Raw genomic sequence first — 17,185 nt, 5'->3', positions numbered from 1 at the left:
AAGGTTCTGAAGGACTGAGTGTGATACAGCATCATGGCACCCAGCACTCTCTGTCTGCTCTTTCCTGTTTCTGAAGGCAAAGGTCTTATGGAATCTTTGCTTTTTAGATTTCCTTGCAGCAGCCATCACTTACGTTTCAGAAAAGAATATATTTAACCCAGGTGGTATCCAGGCATTCATGCAATGTAGTTTTGCTTCATTTTTTTGTGAGATATTCACAAGAATGAATAGGATTACTGGTGGGCAGTTTGCATTTAAACTGAGCTGCAACAGAAGAGTACTGTGTGGTAATAACCTCCTCAAAACACAGCACATTATAAAAAACACACTTTCACAGGGGAAGAGGGGGGACAGAGTTTGGAAGGTCACAACCTGGGAGCACAGGATCAAAGGGTAAAGGGTTGAACTACTGTGGGGGAGTGAGAGTCAAACGGGTGGGGACAGGATCAGGTGTGCTTTGGTGGGAGTGAACAGGCTGTCTGTGATCACATTCACTCAGTGACTCTCACTTAGCCGAGCCCTGGTGAATAAGGCTTAAGCTCAGAGCAGCAACAGGTGCCAGTGGCACAGACCTGGAGCAGGAGCATGGGCCCGTCGTGGTGAGCAAAGAGCAAGTTCTGATGAGTAAGAAGAAAAAGCACTTGTTAGTCCCAGAGGAGTTCAGAGCCAAGTTAGCCATTTGTAAGATGTCACCTCAGAAGGGAGATTTGGGATTTCAAAATCATCCCTGAATTAAAAATACTCTTGTTTACAGACTGAATGTGATGCCATTCATTTTGGCTGAAGTCTGACGAAGGTTCTCAACATAAATCTGGAAATACATATGAGCAGTATGAACTGCTTGAATCGAAGAGAAAACAACCTTGATTTGGACACCACTGATCTCAGTATAACAAGGTTTGGACAGTTTGTGAGTTTGTCACCTCAGAGACATTGAGAGGTCTTCAACCAAGAGTCACTGCGTTTGCAGCCCTAGAGTAGACGCCGCTGTTGTTGACCCTAATCAGAGTAGGCATGCCACCACTCAGAGCTGTCTGATCCATTGCATGTTAACTCACAGAAGGTTTGCAGGCAGTCTGTGGTAGATCTGACTTGGCATGACCATGTCTGGCATGGACTATTTCAAATGACATGCTAATTTTACAGGGCAAAGAAACCACAAAAACAATATATTTATACAAACAGGATGCTGTTTTTTTCAATCAGACAATATAATTACTACTGTTTTAAGAAAATGTATCAGTAAAGAAACCGTAATTACTTGTAGAGTAGAAAGTACCAGAAAACACAACATGTGATCTCTGGCAACGGCACCATTTAAAGACAATGAAGTAGGAAAACAAATTTGGTGTGATTAAGCTGTGACGTATAATCCGCTCAATTCAAACTGCTTCCCATTATCATCCATTCAACAAATTGTGGAAACGCCCAGAGGCCAGCTTGGACAAACAGGTTTCTATATCTATTTTAGAGAATAGTAATTCATGATGTCTGCTGATGGATGCTTTAACTGAGGCTCCTGGTGCTTTTATTTTAAAGGTAGAATCAGACAAAAATGAAGTGTCACCTTGACACTTAAGGGGATAGTTTGGATTATTTGAAGTGGGGTCATATGAGGTACTCATCCATAGTCAGTTTATTACCTGCAGTAGATTTGAGTTGGCGTGGTCCCAGTTAGGAGATGGAGGCGGGCGTACGTAGTACTGAGTACTGCTGTGGATGGGGCCAGCAGCAATACCATCAAACAGCACTTTCCTTTGGCACTACATTCTTTCGACCAATGTACTTACGTATTCCTACACATAAGTGCACCTACTCTATGCACCATAGTAAGCTTCAGATAAGCTGTTTAGGTCACAGTTCCAGTGATTTGAGGAAAAGAAGACAAAAGAAAATAAATTGAGTGGTTTTGACAGTGATGATGAGATGGAGTTCAGTGTGGGCACAAGAACGAGCCCAAGCCACCTGGGGTGCAGATGTGTGAACTGTGATCAACGCCCAAGGACCCAGAGAGCTACTGCTGCTATGAGTGGGACTTGTTCAGGATCTTTCTGAATGGAAGAATACCAGTGCCTCACATTACATCTGGCAGACCTTCAAATTTCTGAAGCTAAATTGGGAAAAAAAACTTCCCAGACCAGAGGACCCTAAGTTAATTTGTAAACCAAACATTTAAAGGCAATAGTCTTATCAACATAGAGAACTTAGCTATATTTTAGCTGTTTATTTAGCCAACTAAGCTGGAATCCAAAAATCTAAAGCCACTGGTGGACTGATCTAACAGCAACCTCAATACATAAATGACCCACATTTCACCGTGCAGTGACGATATGAGGGATGAATGTCATTTCCACATATGTGTGGTCAACTGACTGATGATATATATTCTGTGATGGGATATAATGTCCCAATTTTGGACATAAAGAACATGCTTATAAAATTGTAGGGAATTTATTTGCCCTTCAGCAAGTGTAGATCGTTCTTTTAATCATGGTTTTAAATAATCCTCATCAGAAAAGTGAGGACTGCAAACAACATTACATAAGGACTGTCATTGCAAATAGACACAACTCAACAGAAGTTGGTGACCAAGTGACCCCTTTATCAGCCAAGAAAAACACCAACTCGCACCATCTTTAAAATCTTAACACAAGTGAAGTTCAGCTCTGTCTGGTGCAAACTGCTGATCTGCAGCTGCTACATAATTCAGTGGGCAGTGAATGCACTCATGTATAGGAATATAGAAGAACCATAGTTAAAAATGCAGTGCCAAAGAAGAGGGCAGATGAAGTGGTGAAGAGTATTCAAATGACAGTGTACACACTTAAACTGATTTTCCTTTTTTTTTGTGGCATTTTTTGAAGTGGCTAAAAGGCATTTTTTGCTGCTGGCTAAGTCCACAGATGTACCAAACTGGGAGCATGACCTCATAAATCTACGGCAGAAAATAAACAAACTACAGATAAGGACCAAATACAACCCAATTTCAGATAATCCAAACTATACCTTTAATTCAAATCTCATCTGAAAGAGAACTTTGTAAGAGTCCATTGGAGTCAAATCCCTGCCCTCATGTGAGGTGAAAAGAAGGGACACATTTTATGAGGGCAGAACACGGAGGGTACAGTATGTACGCAGCATATTATTGAAAATTTGTATCAGCCATTTCCAACAAATTGGAACAAACCATTTAGTATTTTATGAAAACTACATTTTTATGCCTCTGGCATTTTTACGCTGCTGGTTTTGGGTTGTTCTTCCATCCGTCCATCCCATACTAGTGAACGCTGTATCTCAAGAAGGCGTTGAGGGAGGTTCTTCAAATTTGCGACAGCTCCGATTTTTGGTGGTCAAATGTCACTGTGGCCACCCACAGCACAATTATTTCCATGTCAATGTGATATCTCCGGAACTCCCTGAGGGAGGTTCTTCACATTTGGCACAAACATTCACTTGGAACCAAGGATTAACTGATTTGAATTTGGAAGCCAAAGTTGTTGTGAATGTGATATGTCAGGAATGACCAAAGGTAATTTAATTACATTAAATTATAATCTGGCATAATTCATTTATGGATGACCTGATTAGAATTTGGTGGTCAAGGTCACTGTGACCTCTCAAAATACATGTTTGTCTTGTGAATAAGATATGTAAAGAAAACATTCTGGCAATGTCTTCAAATTTTAATCAGTTGTATCTTGGACTCAAATATTCACCGATTAGAGTTTGGTGGTCAAAGGTCAACAGCCAAGATCACAGTGGCTTCACAAAACATGTTTTGGCCTCTTGAATGTAATATCTCAAGACGGCCATGAGGGCATTTCTTCAAATTTAAAGGTCAAAGTGACCTTATATGAATCTAGAAAAGAAATGTGTAGACAGAAACTGCACTGTGGCTTAGGCATATAGTGGTAATTCTAGTTTTTTTCTTGTCTTCTTCTGAAAGTCTTCACTATATGTGGAGAGACAATCCTGCTTTTACTGTGAATGTTGAACAGAACCTAAATTCTTGAAAGAGCTTGGTAGTATTGACACATCACTTGTTCAGATAATAAATAAATAATAGTGTGGAGGGTGAAGAACACCAGTGTCACTATTGCCCTGTGTATTCCTTTACTGTTAAACAGGACATGTAAACCACAGGGCTACAGCTGGTACAGTCACTTGTTTGTCCTGACTCACCCTCTGGTCTGTACTGGGCAAAGATGGTGACCACCTGTCCCGCTCCTTTCAGTGCCGCTGCTGCTTGTTCATGTGTGGCCCCTCGTAGGTCAATGCCATTTACCTGTTTTAACAAGGTAGAAAATTCACAGGATTATTGTTATGGAATTTCTCTTTTATTCTCTTTTAAAGTACAATGAACAGCACATCACACCAGAACAAGTACATTGTATTCTTTAAACTGAACAACATATGCAATTCATTTTATTTTATTCTTTGTGCCTCCAGGCCAGTAACAGCTGTGGCCAGAGGCATTAACGTTTCACATTGTCTGTCCATCTGTCCATTATCAATGAGCTCATTCTCATGAACACAATATCTCAGGAACGCTTTGAGGGTATTTCTTCTGATTTGGCAAAAATGTTCACTTGGCCTCAAAGATACAATATTAGATTTTGGTGGTCAAAGGAACAGATCACCTGGAAGCAAATTTACATTTCATCTCACACAGACATCCAATTGGACTCTAGGAAATAAAATCTTTTAGACAAAAGTGTAATAAGAAATGATGACATTTATATATCCAAAAGGTCAAAGGTCAGCTTTGGTGCGACATCATAAAATTCTGCAAATGATGTTTCTGGCCATTATTTAACACCACAACTGAGGAACAAGAAGGAAGGTTGTGACAATATTTCCTGACGTTTGACTGGTTTAATGGTGAATTGTATTTTGGACCTATTTATCCATTTCAGTATGACATTGTACTGATATTATGATGAGAATCATAATGCATCTTTCTGTGTGTTTATGAATGGATGCAACTAAACACAAACACTTCAGTCACACAATGATGATGATATTATTGGTGAATTGGATTCTCATGTTTAAAGACACTGATTACATGTGTTTTTCTCTGCATCTCACATTACAGTAACATAGTGTTCCCCTACGTCACATTATTGAGTTCCTGTACAAACCAGATCTATATTCCAAAAGAGGGAAATCAGAGAGGGTCATCCACTAAGCAGAAGGTCGGTGGTCCAATCCCTGACTCCTACATTCTGTCCCGAGGCAGGATACTGAAGCCCTAATTGCTTCTGACCGCTGTGCTGGCAGTGATGGTGTAAAAAAGAAAAGGCACGGCATATAGAAGTGCTGTATGGATGTGTGTGTAAATGGGTGAAAGTGACTTGTACTGTGAAGTACTTTGAGTAGTCGATAAGACTGGAAAAGAGGTATATGAATACAGTCAATTCACCATTCACCATTCAACGCCTCTGTGTTGTTTTGTGCGTAAGGGCAACTGAACACTGGCAACAGACTAAAGAGCCCAAGTGTAAATTCAAAGAGCCACAGAATAGGGACATAGCGTGTGAAGAGACTGAAGAGTGTGTGCTCAATAGGTGGGAAGAGACAGGTCAAGTTATTGTTAGACTTCAAATCCAGGCCACTGTTGGAATGCTAACTGGCTGCCTTCACCAAGGCAGACCGTGGTGCTGATTGGATGCAAGTGAACAGCCAGATAGTGCCATGCTGATTAGATTTTCTCTGGGCTTTACAATAGCACAACACTAAAGTGGAATAAGAAAGAGTAATCTGTTGAACTGAGTGGCATCAGTGTGGGAGGCCAGCTATTACAATTAGCAATGATGAGGGAGAACGATCACTTCCTGCGTGCTACTGTCCACAGTGTAAACTGTTTATTACCTCAGTCAGTCATCATCATACCCTGATTATTGTTACTTGTTACACAGCACTCGTGAATACAGCCAACCAAACAATGCAGGAGGAGCAAAAGCTGCTGCTTTTACTGTTATGAGTGATATTTAGCATTATTCATGTTTGTTTATTGGACTCATTCAAAGTGATTGTAACAACCCTACCTCACAATTTCCTCTCATAACAAAAGACTGTCACCTTAAAACCAGGAGTATTCTTTCTATAACTGGGGCATCTTTTTAAAGAGAAATCATATTAATCACAGGATTTATTCTTAGAAGCTAAAATAAGGCCTGTTACGCTAAAATCTTCCACGGACTGAATCAGAGCACAATTATATTAGACGGAAGATTTGTGCTGTCATATGCTTAAACCAGTCTGTCAATCTGGTTGGTATCACCTTCATTTTTGAATGTTACAGTGAGCAAGTCTGATCACATCATGTGATATCAAGTTTTTGCCATTCCATGTAAGGAAAGGCTGCCCAGATGAAGTACAAAATCTTACATGTGCCTTTACGAAGAAGAAAACATGTTATATGAGGACTTCACTAGAGGTCATTAAAGATTTCCTTAACACAACACAACATCTAGACACAATTTAACACGTTAAACAATATCGCTGACTCTAAAGCTCTTTGAGGAAACTTAAAAATGACTAAACTGCGTTTCAGTAATTACATTGCAGGACTGTTTTTCTTTTTCTTTCTCTTTGAATGCCCAATTGCTGACTTTGCATATTTGAGTCTGTTTTGCATACAGTGATATCTCACCTATAACTTTAAAGATGATGACCCCTGGCCATTAATCTGATCAGTCCAAGACCCAAACATATTTAATTAACACTCTTTGTGTATATACAAGACACAAAAGTAGTAAAACCTCACATTTACCTAAAGCATTAATTGCTTACCCAAGTTGTTGCAGATACATTTTAAATAGTTGATTAATCAACAAATTGTTTCAGTTCCAAAAGAGCATATGTCTGTGATACCCAGGCCACAGTGGATTGTTGTTATACTGTATGTACTATTACGAACCACAGATATACTACACCTCTGTCATAATACTGGAGAAATGCAGGGATAGAAAAATAAAAGACCAGGTTGATGTGTGTGACCCTGAAACAGAATCTGGGCCAGTAGGACCATTACACTCTGTTAATATGCTGGGGAACACACAGGTTACAGGATTCCACTGTTTTGAAATTAGATCTATACTTGCAGTGACGGAAACTTTAGTTTATATTCATTTTATATTTTGGGTCTTTCCATATAAAGACTATTTATCACCAGGTAAGCAGATCTGTAATCTATAATTAATTTGAGCTGCTGTACATTGCTTCTCCAAATCCAGACAGTAATATGTGAGGTTATTCACTTCTTCGAACCTGTGTGTTGTGCTGAGGTGGTTGTTGCGCACTCACCGATAAGATCTGGTCGCCTCGCCGCAGCTCTCCACTCAGATCGGCGGGCCCTCCGGCCAGGATGAAGGACACAAAGATTCCCTCGCCATCCTCGCCACCCACAATATTGAAGCCGAGGCCTGTGGAGCCTTTGTGGAGCACGACCTTCCTGGGATCCCTGTACAAACAGTTCAGATAGTACATCAACTCGGGGGAGTCAGTGGGTCTCAACATCTTAAGCTCAGATGGTGGAGGACAGAGGAGTGGACAACGGTCGCACGGTGCGCTGATGGAAGCCTCAGTGATGCTTTTCTCAGGAAACAGAGCTCAAAGACTGCTGGAGCTCCACAGGGGGATGGTGCTCTACTTAGGATCACTTGTCCCCAATTCAGTTCTGACGGAGAGGGAACCTCATTGCTTTCTCACACTCACACACAGGCTCTTTGTTTCTCTCTCTTACACATGCCAGATAAATGCATAACACACATCAAATAATGCATCAAGGCACAGACTTGAAAATAAACATACTTCAGGGCCACAGACTCATTGCACCCCAGATGTAAATATTGTGTAGTTTAGCACTGAATCTGTGTCTACAGTGTACATGGAGATACAGTGGTAGGAGAGCAACCTACTGAATGATGCCAGGAGTGATTCTTCTCAGAGTCAAACAGGACTGGTATCTTGCAAACAGAAATCAGAAGATCTCAGATGTTGCTATTTTATACTTAAAAGTGTTTCAGAGGGCGACCAAGCACAGTATGATCATTAATGTAGTAGCAGCACACTGCCATCTATTGGTGAATGAACTGAACATCAACTTCAGGCACAAATGAACATCAACTTCAGGCATGAAGAGGCAGAGTCATTGATGGTAGTGCGTACTAGAGCTCCTTTTCCTCGAGCCTTGTAGACTGAAAACTGTTTTCAAAACAAGAATTTGTCCTCTACTTCAGTATCTCATTTAGTTTCTCACTGTCAACAAATAAACCCTGATATCCAGCATCACTTCAACACTTAGAGTTTCTGGCTTTAACACACACTTGGTGGTTTCAACTCTTCTCCAACAAGCCAAACATTTTATGCTAAACTGGGAGATATTTTGAAATCTAATGAATGTAAACATTCATTAACACACAGATTCAGGCAATTCTAATAGAGCACAGAAACTGATCACCCCCAATCACCTTCAACCATCCTAGTTACAACCTTGACTAAAACATCTTCTGGTTACAAAGCACTCCACTGAATGAACTGACATTTTGTCTATGTTATAAAAGGAAAAGACTAGAAGGCAGCAGAAAGCTCCTGTCCTCCTGGTGGATGAAGGAACCAGTCAAGCAAAGAGCAGTAGAGGCTTCATATGCAGAGAATGTATCTTTTCCATGTGTATATTGTTACTAGCCCATTGTCTGTGAATAACCGATCATCGCAAAACAGGCGTTTGGTGCCTGTTATCGTTGCATTTCCATACCATTTATATTTATAGTTGCATGCTTTACATTAGACACTTAATCAACCACCTACGGTGAATGTATGATCAATCATGGACCATTCTGAATGTGAATAATAAGTTTGGAAAAGATGAGATACAACAAAGTTAACTATAGTAGTACAACTTGTGAATGATATTTCTGAAAAATTCGTCTGAGCTCCTGTGTTTGTCAGAAATAGTCTTCTGAGTCCCAAAAAGATTCTTCATGTAGTTTTATAATTTTGTTTTAACTAGCAGAGCCATTTTGCCCATATGATGAGGCCATAGTCCTCATCTTAGCATTGAACCTACATCCTAATATAGCTCTCAAATTGTGGTATGCTGTAACCTTCATGATCATTTATTTCTCAAATAATTGACATTACAATCATAGCTTTGAAATATAATAATAATAAATATAATAAAGAACTCTGATGAACATATTTTTCAAATATGACCAACTGGTCATTTGTTTTGATATATTAAACCTCCTTGCATTCAAGCTGGTTTGGAGTGTAGGTGAAATGTGGTGAGGCAGCAAGGTAAGAGTAAAGAGTTGATTCTTTGGTCCTAATAAAGAAGCCCAGGCAAGGCCTTTAGCTACAACATGGAATGAGAATACACAATTACTGTCACACAACACAAGCCAACAAGTGTCTGACAATGTTGTTTCATCTATCAGTTCAAAAAGTCAAGCTAGAAATGTTTGTTATTTGTATATTACAAACAGTAAATAGTTGTTTTGAAGGCAATAAACTGTTTTTTTTTTACAATGTGATACATGTGACAGAGGAGTGGTTGTTGAATTTTCCTATTATTGTTAGTATTATTCTTTATGATTTTACATCCCTATCAAACCGATCTCCTTGTAAAAGCCCTTTTTACGCTGGTCAAAAAACCCACTAACACCCACTAACATCAGGCTTTTGTCTGAGCGCCTCAGTTGTTGCTGCATTTGTGACGTCAAACATGACGCATGAAGGAAAAGAAAAGAAAGGCAAACTGCTCTGGTAATGGAAAAGAAGTCAATAGGCTTTTTATAGTGGGTTTGCATGTGTTTAAAAAAACACTTACCTGCTAATTTTGGTGTAATAGAGGTATAAGATGTAACATGTATCTGTTCATCCAGCACAGGATTCACTGTCACATCTACCATGTGATTAAAAGTGAAATTACTATTCATAATAATGAATAACCATTCACAAGAGGTGAACACTTCAACTGCCACTACTACATCACTACTACTGAATACGTACTGTGCTCTATACACAGCCCCTCAAACAAATACAGTCAGATATGAGCACGATGCAAGGTGTGTGAATAAATGAGTTCATCAAATATTTTGTTACCGAAACAAATAATTCTAATGAAATCGCAGAAAGTTGAATCTTACAACTGAATAGTATCAGAGTGGAACTGTGATAATCCCAGGCTAAAAATATCTATTTCTATTGGGTTGCTTTATCTTGCATTACAAAGCTCAATTATCCACTGAGACGTTTAAAAGGTTGTTGCTCATCTAATTTAATGCCACAGTTCATTTTAAGCTCAGCTAGGCTTTGCCAAGGGCTCAGCTTGGCTGCTGAATGACTCGGTCTTCTAGCTGTCATACAGGCTCCTTATTTCATGACCCTTCAGTGCACCCTTGGTTGCCCACAATCTCAGAGATGTGATTCTCTCTTTATTGGATCAGTCACAGGAAATATGCATTATAGCTCATTTTTGAAGTAGCAGTGTTACCATGGTAAAGACAATCTGGTTATCAGCTGGAATTGCTTTCACAATAAAAGTGTTTTGTTTCATTTATACAAGCAGAACAATACAATTATGCTCAGACATGGCAGGCAGCTACATGCTCTAACACACATTTAATAACTAATAAAATTACTCAATACAGGACAATTATTCTAATTCAAACTATTTTTTTTATGAATGCATGTATAAGCACAGAGAGATCATACAGTATGTGGTTAGTGTTAGTGATGGTAGTAAAAGATTAAAGGTTAGGCTTGTATGAATGAGGTTAGTAAAAGCATCCAAATACAACAAACAAGGTGACTTGTTACCAGGCCACATGCAACACGACCAAACCACGAGTGAGGGTGCAGTCCATTTGTCTGAAATGGCCTCTGCTTCTCCCCCTCTCAGCTCCTCCTTGCATCTTTACAGTAAGAGGATGAAGGGATTGCATTCACCAAACGGGATGTGAAAGCACAGCATCTCATCTGCTGTATGACTGACAGTTTGAAGGAAAAGCACCTTAAGTCGTATGACTGCTGTTCCAATACTGACTATAGATCTACTGCTGTGTCAGGATGCAGGACAAATAAATAACACAAATAAGCAATAGTATCTCCTAATTTGGGTTGTTTGTGAGAATCTGCATGTATCGTTTGTTACAACCTGTTTAGGCTCAGGCTGATATTGTGAGACTAATATTGCTGTATAGAACTATTCAGACCCCATTTTTTCTTTGGTGATCAAAATGTACTTGTAATGGAAAACAAAAAGAAAGAAAGTTTCAAAATTGTTATTTATTTATTATTATTTATATTATGTTCGCAGTCAATTGGTAATTATAGATCTAAGCTAACCAAAAATCCATGTGGGGTTCCTCTAGGGTCCATTCACGGGCATCTATATATAACATCAATATAATCCCCCTTATGGAATATTATAATGATATATCTCTGATCTGTTTGAATGGTATGATGCCTGCAGACCCCTCAGGTCAGATTTCTTTACTGTTCTCAGAATCTGAAACAGTCAGCTCATTTACATCTGGCCTTAAAAATCAATTTTTTGATGCAATATACCAGTAAATGACATATGTAACCACTTTAACTATTTATTCAGTTTATTAAAGGGGACATAGCATGCAAATTCCACTTTGTTAGTGCTTCTACAGGTTAATGTGGGTATCTGGCATGTCTACCAACCCAAAAACTCGGGGAAAAAAACACTTGCGTGTTTTGTTATGGTTCCTCTAAGTCAGAAACGTCATGCTTGAGTGACTCCCCCCCCTCTTTCTCTCTCTCTCTGTCTGCTTGTGTGCTTGTAGTGGATGGGCAGAGGGGGACATTTAATTATGTGATTGGGAAAATTAAAACTCCAGGACAACAGAAGGGGAATACAAAGTATGGGATGCATATTTGATAATTTATATCATATAAAATATGTAATTTATATTGTTTAAAATCATGGGGGGAGAGGGGGGAGGGGGGAGCTGGCTCATTAGCATTTAAAGGAACAGGCACTCAAAACAGGTCACTCTGTGGAGGGCTGTTTTATACAGGGTAAAAAGGGTGCTGTTTTATATGATCCTTGTGGTATTTTGACCAAAGTATGTTACAGACATTTCATTAAGACCCCAAGGAACCATATCAACTTGTGGTAAAATGGGCATGCTATGTCCCCTTTAATATTAAATTCAGTTTTATTGTTTAATGTCTTATATCAAATGTTTTAATTATCCAACACCTCCGTAAAACCCTTTGAATTTCCTGGGGCCTGAATGGTGCTAATAATCATCTTGCCTTAAGTACAGTAACAATCATGCAATAATATCAGTATTGCTGTAATGGTGCTGTTTCCACAGCAGCTGGCACTTAATGCTCTTTTCCATCAGATCAGCTCCACATTAAAGTCTCTACTGTTAAACACATTGAAAGGACTGGAAGATTATACCATGGAATTATGGGAAGAAGCTGAATTACCTGAATGGAAAGCACCTAATGGTTATACTCCATTCAAAGAAGCCCATTACCTGCATATTGTAATTTCCTTCTCGTGTATCACTTCCCTTCGTAATGATAGTGAATGTAACTTAAGACCTACAGCCAGAGGTGTGGCACAGCTGCTTAACATGACTTAATTCTTCCACGCCACTTTAGTTCTTTTGTGACTGGCATTGAGTTCCTCTGTCTGTGCTACAAACCAAACTTTGATTGAAAGTAAAAATGTTAAAAACTCAAGACTCGAAAGAAGTGCAGAAAGACGTTGTTGCCAGGGGCTTGAAGGAGGGTGCAAGCAACCGAATTCATGAGAAAATATGGGAATATGGCATGCCATCTACACGGTGGGATGGGATGGGACAGTGGCGGAGTGCAGAGAGGTGGTGGTACCTGTGGATGTCCGAGTCAGGGAACAGGCCTAAGTGATAGTTTGGGAGGGGGGCGGAGTGTAGGAGGCTTTTGTCGCACTCCACTGGGGAATAGTGTCGGGGGGAGGGAGCTTTGTCACATAGTTTGTTCACAGTGCTGTAAACTGGCTCAGGATGCCTACAGTGGAGTGAGAGACAAGAGCAGAGGTTAGTGTCCAAAGACCGAGGTGGGGGTGAACCGACTGGGATACACACAAGTGACAATGAGGCATAATGACGAAGGACAGGAGGAATAAAAAATAAATAAAGAAGCATTGGATGTGGTGGAGGTGGAGGAGCCACTGGTACATGAACAAGTCACCACCTTCTTTAATGGTCACAGAGCAACCAAAGGCCTGAGTGTGATGGACTGAGCAGGGCTGTGCTTTATTGCTCATAAAGTCAACTCTTTAATTAATAATAATATAATATCATATAATAATAATGTAATAAAGTGTGTGTGTGTTCTTTCTCAGATGTTATATAGTCTTGCTTTAAATAGATTATGTGATACAGTGATTTATTGGAGACACTTTTTAAGAACAAACTTGAAATTTCTAATGTGAACAGTGAGTAATCTGTTTTCTACAAGCATGCATGATAACTATTTGAAAACTCATTATTCATTGATGTTTGAAAATGAGAAAGTTGATCTCTGAGAAGAAACAAGAAAGAGAGAAGAAAGGCAACTTCAGAATATTTACATACCATTTGGTCAGGCAAAAACAAAATGAAAAGACGTCATGCTTAAAAGCCGCTGTGATGACAGGTGCATGGTCGACTGATTCAGCTGATGAACAACAGCTGATGGCTGATGTGTGATCCTGATATTACTTTGTTCTTTTTAAATGTTGCATCTCATAAAAAAAACACAATTTGATAATAGTAACAAATTAGCCTCAATTCCCGAAGTTGATGGTACATTTATTTAACACTTGTGTATTACACTGCTAAACGCAGTAAAGCATTTAAAAATAAAAATAAAACATGTGCATTGTCTCCGTTTGCTTAAGTAGATCTGTACTCTTCTTATTATTTTGAATAATACATCCACAACATATAAAAAAAACTTTTACTTTAAGGCCTGCAGACTGTTTTCAGTTTTGTGATTGTTAATCAGCCAATACCGATTATCTGAAATGCCAGATACCAGCCAGATTCATCAGCTGTGAGTTTAATCTGTGTAACACGAGAAATTTACAACGATCCCTTGCAAGAAAAAAAAAAAAATGCTGTAACAAACATGCAAGTGCATGCAGTAGGCGACGGAGCACAGTAAATACCTCACCTCAACTGGAAGTGCTGGGAATCAAACCTGAGACCCTCCCCATCATCTAGCGAAGGATTTCTAATAAGATGGAAAGAGTAAACTTTTGATAACCAACCACTGAAAACCTTCCTATCATGAAATGCTGCAATCTATTTAAATGTATTCCCCTTATTTCTATTAAACATTAAGACACGGATCAAAGAAACACTTGGAGGCGTGTTACACACAACAAACCAAACCAGAGATTTGTCATCGACCACATCATCACAGAACATCATATTGTGCATTATGTTCGCTCTTACACAGTACGCCCGCATGGAGATGCAGAGCTAATCTGCTGAGGATGCATCGCATATTCATATTGTTCGCTCAACATTGAGTAAACTCTGTGTGTGCATCCCTGCTGTTTGTGACCCGACGTGGATTCAAGTGTGTTTACTGGAGCATGCAGGAGTCATTTATACATAATGTGTGTGTTTGAGAAACTCATGTGTGTGTGTTAGTGTAGTGAGACTGTAATGTGAGTCTTGTAGTCGTACTACTGCAGACAATTAAGAGTAGATGGCTGTGTAGACAGTGTGTAGGTCTTCTATACACACACACACTTAAGCATGAAGAGTTTCACATGGACTGGTGATTGTGGCATGGCGTCACTGTTTGGCCTGCTTTACATACTGCAGCACGACAACAATAACAACAACACTGCAATACTGGTCTTGTCCTTGTCCTCCTACAGCTCTCTCTCTCTCTCTCTCTCTCTCTCTCTCTCTCTCTCTCTCTCTGAAACTCTGTCCCTTCTCGCCGACTTATTACAGAATGTGAAGATCCACTTGGCTTTGTACTATCCACACTGTGTGTTCTCACTGTATGTGTGGAACACAGTGCACAGTGCTACACTGCACGGTAATCTCAGAGGCTATTAGTGATGCACCTTCTGCAAGAGCAAACAGTAAACCTCTTATCTCCAAAGAGAATGGACGACTAATCCTTCACTCAACTCAGGGGTCCTTCAGTTATCCTCTGAAACGAGCTTTTGTTCTCACTCTGCTGCAATACTTGCTAAATGCAATATGACAACACAGCATAAATATCAGCACAGCACGCAACAATGGCCTAATCTAACAGCCCTTCCTCAAATGCTGTGACATACGAAATAGACCAGCTGAGACGGCCACTCACACCAAACCTTCCATGTGACAAGCCGCACAAGGAGCATCCAACTGCGGAAACATTTGCTGACCAGACAAACAAAAGCTTTACTCTTAGATCTGACTGGATCAGTTATTTAGCCCATTTTGTCCCGAGCCTTATGGCAGCTTGCTTTGGGATTAGGTGTTAGGGTAACTGAGGTGGGGCGTTGCTAATGATTGGCTGTGATTCTGTCCTAGAAGACATGTTAAGCTTTCTGCTGTTTGGACTGGGAGCAGCTGACGAAAGAGGTAGAAAGATACAGCAGGCAATCTAAAAAGACAGAGGGATTAAACAGAGCTGGAGCATTCAGAGATTGTGCACTTCGAGAGCCTGATTTAGTTTCCACTTCCACTGCTAACTAAGAATAAAAAAGATCAAAGCTTTTATTTGTATTGAATATTTCTGCAAAAATATGAATACCAACATTAATGATCCTTTAGAACTTTGTTGGACTGTACACTCTTACAGCTGTCAAAAATGCTGTAATGCATAGTTTTTAAGTTCTCATATCTGACTTATGCCACTGGTTAATAGCATTTTCACACACACACACACACACACACACTCAAACAACACACACACACACCACTGCTCGGTGTGCAGTTTCACTTTTCTGCACTGCTTCATGAAAACTGTTTTTTGTTGCACCACCTCTTGTGTTGCTCCTAACGAGTGTGGCTTATCTTTACAGATGTGCCAGAGAGATTCCAAACAGACACACCAAGTTCCAACAATGGGTATGGGCCATGATTCAGCTTGAGTCATGTGAAAATCCATAAGAAAACACAGATGAAACAGCAAGAAGACTTCTGATGCCGTCCCACAGTAGCAGGCAAGAGGGGCAGATCCCCTTTTACAACATTACAAAAGCCTTTCTAAAGAACAGCTTGAGCCACCAACAATAAAACACTACAGAACTATGGCTCTGTTATGTTGAATTGTAGTTAGTTGAAACTCGGAGCAGACGTAAGTGACAACGGCACCAAACAACAAGAAATCATAAAAAAAGACATTCAGCTGCAAACACAACACAGCAAAACATAAATGCTGGACTGCAGCAGACCAGTGGTTTTCAAATAGCTGTTTCTGTGGACCCTGTATTTCATAAATATGTGATTGATTAAATATGATGAGAATATAATGTTGCAGACCCTTGATGGGGATCAAGGGAGCATTTTTATCCACCCAGAACTTTTTTTTGAGGGGCCATCTTTGAAAAACACTGAACAGAGACACAGATTTTGGGATTAGTGGGATTATACAAAAATAGCAGGTGATCTTTTCAAATTGCAACATAACTCCCCTTGGAGTTTTGATTGCTTTTTGAATTGTAACACGAACACAAATCAGTCGGGATGAGGAGGAGACAGGAGGAGACAGGAGGAGCAGGGTAGACAACGCTTCTACCTGTAGTTCTAGTTGTCTGGTAGGAGGTAATTACCGTAAAAAGGAAAAACCATCCAACCTGTTTATATCCTCTTCCCCCAGTAAGTGCTTAGGGAGGGGGGAATAACTCCCTGGGGAGATGGGGGGGAGACCGGACTTGTACTCCAGAGTTCCACTGTTGATGGGGGAAGAGATATGATTTTCCATGGCTGGAGAGAAGGCTGTGGGGGTAGAGTGAGAAGGAGTAAAATAAATTATTTTGGGATTAATATCTGCATTTATATCAAAGTTTTCTGTAACATAAAAAACAGACTTTTATCAAGAAGAAATAATAAAGTGTGTAAACAAAACTCTGACGGTTCAGCTTTTGTCCAAAGAGATTTCATACGTGAATTACAGAGTAAAGATAAAGTGAGGGTTATAAAAAGAATTCTAC

At 39.7% G+C, this 17,185-nt stretch overlaps 1 protein-coding gene across 31 annotated transcripts in view; it reads right to left on the bottom strand.

Annotated features, from left to right (window-relative positions):
- dlg2 (discs, large homolog 2 (Drosophila)) overlaps window positions 1-17,185 on the bottom strand; it is a 188,152-nt gene that overhangs the window by 18,790 nt on the left and 152,177 nt on the right. For 18 of the 31 annotated variants that reach the window (XM_035178251.2, XM_035178246.2, XM_035178244.2 and 15 more), the window contains 6 exons: window positions 16,805-16,970; window positions 14,191-14,250; window positions 12,886-13,041; window positions 7,309-7,465; window positions 4,183-4,285; window positions 573-617 (listed from right to left, as the gene is read on the bottom strand). In XM_035178251.2, the coding sequence (XP_035034142.1) occupies window positions 573-617; window positions 4,183-4,285; window positions 7,309-7,465; window positions 12,886-13,041; window positions 14,191-14,250; window positions 16,805-16,970 (687 nt within the window). The remainder of the gene's footprint in view (window positions 1-572; window positions 618-4,182; window positions 4,286-7,308; window positions 7,466-12,885; window positions 13,042-14,190; window positions 14,251-16,804; window positions 16,971-17,185) is intronic. The other 13 variants (XM_035178250.2, XM_035178255.2, XM_035178257.2 and 10 more) reach the window with 8 other exon arrangements.

Source organism: Hippoglossus stenolepis, chromosome 15 (genome assembly GCF_022539355.2).
Source record: "Hippoglossus stenolepis isolate QCI-W04-F060 chromosome 15, HSTE1.2, whole genome shotgun sequence".
NCBI classification, from domain to species: domain Eukaryota; kingdom Metazoa; phylum Chordata; class Actinopteri; order Pleuronectiformes; family Pleuronectidae; genus Hippoglossus; species Hippoglossus stenolepis.
The sequence above is the reverse complement of the archived record's forward strand: the minus strand, read 5'-3'. Positions and strand labels throughout refer to the sequence as shown.